The sequence below is a fragment of the Physcomitrium patens genome, chromosome 22 (assembly GCF_059467195.1).
Source record: "Physcomitrium patens ecotype Gransden chromosome 22, ASM5946719v1, whole genome shotgun sequence".
NCBI classification, from domain to species: Eukaryota; Viridiplantae; Streptophyta; class Bryopsida; order Funariales; family Funariaceae; genus Physcomitrium; species Physcomitrium patens.
The window spans coordinates 932899-942741 of record NC_143431.1 but is presented as its reverse complement, the minus strand read 5'-3'; the positions used below and the strand labels follow the sequence as shown (position 1 = coordinate 942741).

Genomic DNA, 9843 nt, shown 5'->3' with positions numbered 1-9843 from the left:
AAGTACACATGTGTGTAACACCATTTACATCATTTTATAATAATAATATAATAATAATAGATTAATAAATCAAAACATGGAGTCAAGTTTCAGGATGCGACATTCTATACACTTAGTATGCAATTTGTCAAGAGTTTAGCACACAGCTGGTTCTTATTAAGAAAACGATGTGAATTAGCCTACATATCACATTGTGGAGGTCATAATCAATTATGAAAATATTTTGTACAACCATTAATGAAATATGGCTATTTGCATGACAAGGAGGGAATGAAGTCGAGCTTCAAAACAACTTGCACAAATGAATAGCCTTCCAATTCAGAATGCTATGTAGTTGCCAGCTGGCTAGTGGTACAATAAATTACATAGTTGATCTCTTACAGGGTAAGGCAAAGAGCAAGGTCATCAACACAACTTGCATGTAGTCTGCCTGCTGCTTGCTCCATCAAGCAATTCTAGCCGGTCTTTCATGATCCCACTCTACCATTTCCTCTCTTTGAAATTGACAAGAACTCGTAATGAGGATGTATCTCCACAAGACACTGCATGAAAGAAACCAACGAGGCTTAGTTGGTTTCAAGCCCCATCGTCTAAACGCATACACCAGTGTAATCAAAGCACAGCGTGGTGTATATGCTGAACTTTCTCGACATCTTCACCTGTTTTTCTCAGGCACAAATGTGGTTAGATTAGTTTAGCAGAAAAGGAGGCGATCAATACTAACACTAATAATACTAATAATAATAACAATCATAAACTAACAAACGAAGGAACTAACAAAAGAGGCCCACACACCGCCAGATAATGTACTCGCTACAAGTAAAATATATTGGTTACGAACGACTGAAGCTGGGTTTGCAGTATCTTCCACACACACACCAGATGTTCAGACTCGGCAATAAGACACATAGTAGTCCAAAGATGGTATTGTACCTACTCATGGACAGATCCCCACTTCTCCTGAAACGTTCAAAAACTCGACCTTCACAAGACAACGCTACAAACCCACGTAAGTTTGATCAATTGCTCTCGGAAAACTGGTCATAAACCTCGATAACGGAAGACACGGAACTGCCGTTCTCAGGTCATGGTCTCTAGATACGAGTGATGCATATTCCTAAACAGACTCTCAAGCGGGAGAGGATCTCTCACATAATTCAACGTCACGCCCTCTGCACAGTTACAGGCCTCCTTAGAACTGCTACAAAGAATCATTAAGGGAGAAAAGGAAGAGACCCGAAAACACTTAAACCTGAGAATGTATACCTAGCGAAAGTGTGAAATCGATTGACAGCAGCTGCCACGGATGCTTCTCTAACAGATGTTGCACACTCCTTATAAACCAACAGGGAAACAAAACCAAAGGGATCATTAGCTGATAGGCATCACAAGGTTTCGCTATCAATATAATACACACGAGTTCTCTAGATGATCCAGTCCCTTCTCCTTTTTCTCAGCTCAACATTCACTAAAGTCACCGCTTTCCACCACAGACAAGCATTCTGCCTTGCGAAATGCGAGGCTGCAATCGAGTTCTCTCGAACAAGAACTCGTCAACATTAACGACACCTTCATCTTTCCCTCGCTCCCGGTTGGAGCTTTTTCCCCACTGCACTGATTTCCGAGCCCACGCACTTTTCCACTCCCGGAAGTCACACACAGCTTTCTCAATCCGTTCCTTCCTTCCAAGATCAACTTCCGGCTCCCAATCCAACCATGGCAGCGCAATTCCCTCGTTATCGAGGGGTTTTATCTCCTTCCTCACTGACACTATTTCCTGACTCTCCGAGCTCTGCCTCCTGGACGACGGTCTTGGGTCGTCACACACCGTCGTTTCGCCGTCACTTACTCCGTCACTGCACAATGATATGTCGTCTACATCTACCACATTCGCATCGAAATTAGCGATGATGGCGCATTCCTCGAAGTACCGCGCTGCCTCCTCATCTAACGATTGTCTAATAAAGTCAGACTCATCCATATCCTCCATGGAGTACCGATGAGGCTGCTGAGGCCTTAAATCCTCCTTCTTCAAGACTGTCACTTTGAGGTCAATGTCGTCTGCTTCCACGTCTACGGGATCCACAGAACCTTCCTTGATGTCCTTCACAGACTTCACCAGATGTAGACATCTTTGTTCCTCCGTTGCGAACTGTGACCACAACTCCGAAACCTTCCTCTCTGATAACTCCAGCTTTGCTTCGATCACTTTTCGAAGCTCCTCCTCCTTCACATTCCCCAGCTCATTCCTCGCATCAGACACGGCTCTCCGAAGTTCAGCACATCTAGCATTGTACAAGGCCACGAAATCTACGTCTCCAGGTGCTGGAGCTTCCGTCGAATTTCCGGCCACTTTCAGCTTTAAAGGTCCGATCGGGGATGTGGCATCTGCGGGAACGTCCGTAGAAGCAGACACATCATACAGACAATTGTAACATAATGTATGCACTTTGGTTTGTGTGTGCACCTCCTGGATAGTCTTCTCTTCAACTCTGCCCTCCACTTGAGTGTCTACATCAATTTTTCCAACGTTGCGATGATGATCCTCCGCACCAGCAGTTTTAGGCTTCTGATAGTAAACCGGTGTAGATGTGTCCGAAATCTCAAGATTTGTCAATGACCTACGCATCTCCAGTTGCGTGCTTGAGGTTCTCCGCGAGATCCTCTCTCGCAATCCATTCGGATGCCTTCTGCTCGTCGACCTAGACGACTGAACGCTCTCATTATCAGAGCTGTCACGGTGGGTGCTGAAACTTCCACTTCTGTCTAATCTCCGCGCATAACGTGGCTCAACCTCGCTCTCAGAGTCGCTCGGAAGCATCCGAGACGAAGCCCTTAGCCCGATGCCACTCTGACGGGTAGTGATAATCGTCGGAGAATCAGAGGCGACAGGAGAATCAGGTTGGAACTGAGCGAGAGCCACATCTGCAGTACTTTGAGATCTTCTGTGCACATGCCCGAATGCCCTAGCGGTACTTCCTCTTGGAGGAGAAGAGACTCGGGGACGAGGCCCTACAGAGGCCTCTCGCCCTCTTGTAGGGCTAGTGGGACGAGTTTGAATTCTTGCCGGAGAGGCTGGGGTTAGACGAGCACCTCGAGTTGGGCTTGGACCTCGCGATACTCCTCTGCGTCCACGAGTGGGACTTGGATTTCGCGATACTCCTCTGCGTCCACGAGTGGGACTAGGATTTCGCGATGGCGAAAGTCTCCTAGTTCTGACCGGGCTAGCAGCTCTCGCTGTGGACTGGCGTGTGGGGCTGGGAGCTTTGGACATTGCGCGACGAGAAGGGCTCGGATTGCGCGACACTCCACGGCGACCGCGAGTGGGACTAGGAGCTTTAGACATTGAACGCCTGCGAGTAGGGCTGGGCGCTTTGGACATTGAGCGGCGCGTGGGAGGAGGTTGGCGGGACGTCGCGCGACGGGTAGGGCTAGGAGCACGCGACATGGAGCGGCGGCGTGAGGGGCTTCGATTCCCCAATCGCCCTCCACTTGGATCTTCAATTTCCACCCCTCGAATGTCATATTGCTTACGAGTCGTCGACTTGAACGCCGAAACAGCCATCGCTGCAGCACGAAATTCCCTCCTATTGCTTCTTCAGAGAACAATTCCTACCAAGTTCTTGACCTTCCGAGTGAAGCAAGTTGTTCGCGTCTCAGACTGACTTTCATTCGAACTCCTAAAAGCATACAAAAGGCACACCGCATCCCTTACTGCGTACCATCTCCGTCAAAAGTTAACCCACTCTCACAACCCCACTTCCTAAAAGCTGCGACATCTACAACACCCACGAAAGCAACTCCCAACCACGAATGCCAAACACAAACGCGTAAAATTTCAAGCTCTCGACCCACACCTACCTCCAATGCTTTAGTGCAGTTGACGAAGCACACGTTCAAATTCCCAGAACAGGGACACGCAGAATCCCTCATCCGCGACTTTGACGTCTATAAGAACAACCGCTTTCGTTAGAAGATGAGCCCCAGTCGAGCCTGTCCCCTTCAATTCAATCATTCTAATATTACCCCCATCCCCTCAACACTGAGTATCTCCGTCAAGATCGTCCTTTAACCGTCCAATATTTGAAAATATATGCTCTCCTCGAGTCTCGCCCGCCGTGACTGATGGGAACTCATCCTCTCTGATTGTGCATCATGTTGAGATCTTCATCGACTTCACTCTGGATGCATCATGCTGCAATTTGGGGTTCGAAGTGTCAAGACTTGCAAAGACATGTTACTGCCTGCGGCAATGGACGCTTCGAGCCTGTCCAAACCAGCGATCTCTTCCTTTTATTAGACTTCTAGGTCAAATTTATATGAGTCTTGGAACAGAGAGTAATTGTTCGACCCAGTTCAATATCCACTTTCGTGAGTTCTTTTCTGCGCCTGATGCGGGCAGGGTTGGTGCATTTGAAACATGGAAGATTGCCAGAGTTATTATAACGTTCTGAGTGACATGCATGATTGGGAGTCACTGATTCGAATCCCATTCTCTTCAGAAATATGCACCTAGACGATAAATTGTAGGTGGATTATTTTTAGGTGAGGAAACGGCAGGCATACAGTGCAGTAACGAACTTTTGAAGATTTCACGCAATGCACATGCATCGCAGTGCGGGCAGAAGCATTGCGTTTTGTACTGCAAGACACACACCGCACCAGCTCCAAAACCTACGACAAAATCCTCCTTTCAGTGCGTGCAGTACAGAAGTTCATCTCAGTCAAAAACAGTTCCAGGAAGAGGATGTTATAGTAATGTGATGAAAAGCTGCACCGATCGCAGTCGCTTTTCGATTACGGCACTCGAGCATTTCGAAGCAGTCAATCAGTTCCCAAGTGTCAACGTGGAAGGTGAATGCGAATGACTCAAGTAGGTGCGGAACACCTGTAATATTATCCCACTTTCGGAGGTTTTGAGTTTGTGATCATTCCTTTGCGAGAAATTACTCCCAATCCTGCAGTTTTATCTTCGGCAGTAGAACAACGGAAGAGCGAAAAACCACCCCTACGATTCCCAATACATATTCAGAGAGTTTTGGAGTTTTTGAATGTGCATAGCTCACAATCCAAGAAGGCATATGCTCTACTTAAAGGGGACATGCGATAAAACTAACCAATCACTGGCTCGTCCATTTCGTAAGCATAGGCAGCCGTATACAAGTTCTTAAAAATATCTACCACAAAATTATCAGTAATCCCTGAACTTCGAAACCTCAAAGGCCAAATTCTCTCGACTAACAGATCCTGCTAATTTTGCTTCCGAACGTCTATCACGAAGATGTCCTTCAAAACTGAAAGGCTGAAGTGAGCACGGGTAAGCCACTCAAATCAGTATTTGAGTCGCCGACATCGTAACATGATGTACACTTTGATAATATTGACGCTCCCATGAATGTCAGAAGATGTAGTTAAGATATAGTAGAACAGCCTTCCAGTATTCATGTAAGACTATAATGAGGCATTGCCTTCAAAGAAAGCAGGCCCCAGCAGACCACCATGCCGCTGATAGTAATCAACACTTCAAGTTATCTTGCTTTATTGCGATACACCATACCTCCAATGCTCTGCACCATTTGTTTATCTTGCCAAGGAATCCACAGCAGTGCTCTATTTCAAACAATACAAGGGAACTGATGTCTGTCGCAAATAAGAAACGACTGAGTCATTCTTGGTGAAAAACCCAAGTCACGTATCTGTAATCCTCTATGGATGCACTATCTATCTTTGAGTGAGCCGTGTCCAATGCACGACCATCAGAAGACCAGCATTACAATGGACTCCGACACTCCAGAATCTTTATACGTTTCAAGAAAAGAAACCAAATGGGACTTCTCAATATCACTGTAGCATCAAACCGCTCTTACTATCAATACTTCCTTATACATTATAAAGGAGGAAAGGAGAAAAAAAAAAAAAAAAAAAAAAAGAGAGGAGGGGGGATTCACATAATCATACAAGCAATAATGGAGGCTGCAATAGCCACCCAAAAAAAACTCCTCACCCGGCCGCAACAACCGTTTTTACAATTCTTTCGCGCCAAAGGCTAGTGCCAATTCTTAGACGTAGCCACCAAATGCAATTGTTAAGCAATGACTTGTGAGGCCAGCAAGTTGACTTCATTCCCCCGAACATTTTCTTCAATACCGTACCGGCAGACTATGCACCCATTTCAACTGAATTCTCAGAATGAGAGGTTCCGAGAGTAGTCTTTCCGAATATAATCCGCGCTGTCAGGGCTGGGCCGTGAATTTGTCTCGGAGAAGGGCGATGATTCACACTTCTCCAGCCCAAGCGTAAGCTGCTGGCTCTCCAACCGAATATCTTCGATTGACACAACCGCGCGAGAGTTGTCAGCCTCTTTCGCAGCGTCACTCAAAAGAGGGGTCGAAAGCACCCTCACCATGAAAGGCCTATCAAATGGAATGTCCAGAACTTTACCCGAAAACCCGTCGTCTTCCGCTCCAGATGTCACAACACTCGAGGTTTGTGTGCTGCTGGACTCTTCGACGGCAGAAATGAGGGAGCTGTTCTCATCGTGCTGGCTGGAGAATTCACTGCACTCCGCCTCATCATCCATCAGCTTCGCGGGCTTTTGCAGACGCTTCAACTGCACTACAACCTCGTCCATCATGGGACGTTGGTGCGGGGAAATTTTTGTGCAGTCCAGGGCCAGGTAGAGCGCCTTCGTCATCGCCTCCTTATTTGCATCCTTGTCAGCTGGATCCAGCATTCTCACATCAAAAAAGTCTGGGGAGCTGCCCATTCGCCGCTTCACCCAGGCAATAATGTCGAAGTTCCTGCCCATGGAAGGATCTTTCCCTGTGAGCAATTCGAGCAGCACAATCCCGTAGCTGTAAACATCGCACTTAACTGTCAGCCTGAGGCTCTTCTGATACTCCGGAGCAATGTACGCTTTCGTCCCTGCAATAAATGTGGTAACGTGCGTCTTGGCTGGATCAATCAGCCTGGCAAGTCCAAAGTCAGATACCTTAGCCTCGAAATTCTCGTCCAAAAGGATGTTGCTGGCCTTCACGTCACGATGGATGATCCGAGGGTCCCGTTTGTGAAGGTAGGCTAACCCTTCCGCGGCTCCTAGTGCAATCTTGAGCCTGGTTTCCCAATCCAAATGTGCTTCCTTGCTGCCTGGATTCCGTCTCATATACTTGTTGAGACTCCCGTTTTCGAAGTACTCATACACAAGTAACTTACCATCCTTCGTCCTACAGTATCCCAGCAGCTGAACTAGATTGGGGTGATGGCAGTTTCCCACTGTCTCAATTTCTGCGCGAAGCTCACGGTCACTCTGCTTCCCTCTTCCAAAGAGTTTCTTCACAGCTACGACTCTTGAGTCTGGCAGAGTCGCCTTATATACCTAGAATATTCCAGAGCAACACAAAGAGTTTTTTTTTTACGCCACGGAAACAGTCTCCGAATTCTAGCACTTATATTTCTAGAATGGTCTAAAGAAATTAATTAAACAATATGTAATGATCAAGTCGGGATTGCAGAAGTAAAATCGCGGGAAAAAAAATCAAATCAAATCAAAACGAAAAAAAACAAGAAAAAAAGACGAGGGATCTGAAAATCTACGTACCTTTGCAAAACCTCCAACGCCGATGAGATTTTCCTTGTTGAAACCACCTGTTGCATCCTCAAGCTCCTTGTATTTGAAAGTGACGTTGGATTTAAGAGTAGGCTGCTTTGGCAAATATTTGAGGCCATTATTTGAGGTCTTGGGCTTCCCAAGGTCCAACCGCTTGTTCCAGACTATCCAGGTGTTGAAAAAGGTGGAGAGTTGGGAGCCCAGGTAAACATAGATGGGAGCGACGCAGGAACACATTAGGACAACGAAGGTAGTTTTACAATGAGATCTAATATGATGATGGTTTGCTAGGTGTGAATTCACGGACTTGGTCGTCCAGGAGGGAGACCGTCTCCCCTTTCACACAAGGGCACATCACCAACGAACATTCCCGAAGAATGATATCCACTGTGAAAGCCACAAAGAAGTTGCAAACACACACACACAAACACTCACAGGGAAACTTGGCAGGCTGAATGATCAGCACGTTAGGACATGAAACTCTCTCAACGCAGAAACCCTCCGAAACAATCAAGGAGGAGCTCCCTTCTCAATCCACCAAGACCTTCCAATGCAAACATAAACAGAAACGGAAACAGAAAACCAACAGGGCAAGACAACAGCACAGCAACTGCGCCGCGACTCTCGGAAACAACGGCTACCACCTCGAAATCAACTACAAACACAGAGAGACCCGCAACCAGAATTGAACCACAAGAGACACAGAAATGCTTGATTTCGCCAGAAGCGTGTCCACAACGACAGTGAGACACGCAACTTGAAAGAGAAGAAACAAGACACGAAGGGTGGGTAAATAAGTAGTAGTAGTAATAGAAGAAGAAGACGAAGAAGAAGCAAAGTGGGTCTTGCGAAAACGCTGGGCAAGTCAAGAGCAACAAGAGAGACGAGAACGCGGGGCGAAGAAACGATAGAATGGGGAGGAGGAGGGACGCCGCAGGCAGCCAAGGAGGGGGCGCAGCAGCCGTGAAAGAGTGACAGCTCGTCTTCCAAAGGGAATCTGTCACCTCCTTGCTGTGTTTGGCATTCGCCTCCCTTCTCTCCCTTTCTCTCACTCACGCTCTCTCTCTCGCTTTCTCTCTCTCACACTCTCTCTCACTTCCCTTGCGAGCGAGCAGGCTTCGCCGTCACCGTCACGAGCGCTGCCTCGCTCGCGGGGCCATCGTCCCCCGCCACCCCCACCCGACCAGAGCCATCCCTCTATATTTACGCCTCTACCTTCGCCTTCATAACCCACCATACTTACTCCACAAGTTTTCATCTTTATTGCGTAATTCTCCGCCCATTTCGAGATTGGATCTAACCCATCTTTGCGCTATCGCAATTTTTGGGTGGGGTAAGGAGTGGTGAATACAACGAGGAAATCCACTGTCGGAATGCAAAGTTTTTAATACTGTCGTATACTTGTGGGTGTAGGTAGGTTTGTATCAACTATACCTCGTTTATTTTTTTCGTTCTCCACCTTATGAGCGTTGCCCACGTGGTGCGTAGTAAAATGAACCAATTTTGTTGATTTTTTTTTTTTTTTTTTTTTTTTTTCTGTTACAGTAAACTGCTCTCTCACGGTATTGATTTTTTCACACACTTCATATGGTCTTTGCTGTACACCTGACATCATGCTAGAAGTACACGGCAAATGTTTCACATTGCTACGAAGGCCTCGGAAGAATATTACATACATGTGTATGTGTGTAAATATAGCTATATATATATATATATATCCTGGCAGCAGTTCCCCATCTACTCATAGCAAAAGATAATAATAATTGAAACCTGGTTGTTTTTTATTATTTTTTTTTACTTTTATTGGTTGGGGGAAAATCGTTTGAGATAAACTTAAGGTGTTGTCTCATGGTCTGACCCTAAAACCTGGTTCCCATCAAGTCCACGTGGCAACAGACCGGAATATAGTTGCACCCCCCCCTGCCGCAGAACCGAGTCCGGTCAACACGTGGCAGGGGGGTCGAAATTGTCAGAAGGGGGGGTAGGTAGGTCGATGGCTAACTTCGCCATTCCCGAGGAAAGGATGCATGTTGCCACGACGATCCGGATCACTGCTCATTTATGAGAGCTGCTCTCTCTCTAAAGCGCACCCCATTCCCGTTTTTCAAAAAGCGACCTGCTCCCTTCACCGAGGCCTCGTCTATCAGCAGTGCCACCGCGGTACCTTTTTCAATGGGTGGAGGGGAAATCCCCCCCTCCCCCCCATCGCCGTGGTTGAGACCCTGAAACCCTAAACC

At 46.9% G+C, this 9843-nt stretch overlaps 2 protein-coding genes across 7 annotated transcripts; both read right to left on the bottom strand.

Moving 5' to 3' along the window:
* Nucleotides 1-293: 293 nt before the first annotated feature.
* LOC112274756 (uncharacterized) lies at nucleotides 294-4277 on the bottom strand. Of its 5 annotated transcripts, none has more exons than XM_090246071.1 (4): nucleotides 3862-4277; nucleotides 1267-3680; nucleotides 934-982; nucleotides 294-659 (listed from the first exon to the last, which is right to left on the bottom strand). In XM_090246071.1, the coding sequence occupies exon 2, from the start codon at nucleotides 3563-3565 to the stop codon at nucleotides 1475-1477; it is 2091 nt and encodes a 696-aa protein (XP_090102197.1). In that variant the 5' UTR covers nucleotides 3566-3680; nucleotides 3862-4277; the 3' UTR covers nucleotides 294-659; nucleotides 934-982; nucleotides 1267-1474. The 5 variants fall into 5 exon arrangements, with proteins under 5 accessions (XP_090102197.1, XP_090102198.1, XP_024360255.3 ...); XM_090246072.1 differs by having other exon boundaries at nucleotides 934-997; nucleotides 3862-4002; XM_024504487.3 differs by having other exon boundaries at nucleotides 294-542; nucleotides 3862-4002.
* An 825-nt stretch (nucleotides 4278-5102) lies between these two features.
* Nucleotides 5103-8819, bottom strand: LOC112274758 (leucine-rich repeat receptor protein kinase EMS1). Of its 2 annotated transcripts, XM_024504493.3 has the most exons (3): nucleotides 7598-8353; nucleotides 6442-7375; nucleotides 5103-6324 (listed from the first exon to the last, which is right to left on the bottom strand). In XM_024504493.3, exons 1-3 carry the CDS (start codon nucleotides 7841-7843, stop codon nucleotides 6185-6187), a joined length of 1320 nt encoding a protein of 439 aa, XP_024360261.1. In that variant the 5' UTR covers nucleotides 7844-8353; the 3' UTR covers nucleotides 5103-6184. The 2 variants fall into 2 exon arrangements, with proteins under 2 accessions (XP_024360261.1, XP_024360260.1); XM_024504492.3 differs by having other exon boundaries at nucleotides 5103-7375; nucleotides 7598-8819.
* Nucleotides 8820-9843: the final 1024 nt, after the last annotated feature.

What these genes read in the sequence shown, in the direction of transcription:
- LOC112274758 (XM_024504492.3), bottom strand. Translation starts at nt 7,843, where the DNA reads ATGTGTTCCTGCGTCGCTCCCATCTATGTTTACCTGGGCTCCCAACTC. An exon ending in GCGTTGGAGGTTTTGCAAAG is followed by an intron (nt 7,376 to 7,597) that starts GTACGTAGATTT and finishes GGAATATTCTAG; the next exon opens with GTATATAAGGCGACTCTGCC.
- LOC112274756 (XM_090246071.1), bottom strand. Translation starts at nt 3,565, where the DNA reads ATGGCTGTTTCGGCGTTCAAGTCGACGACTCGTAAGCAATATGACATT.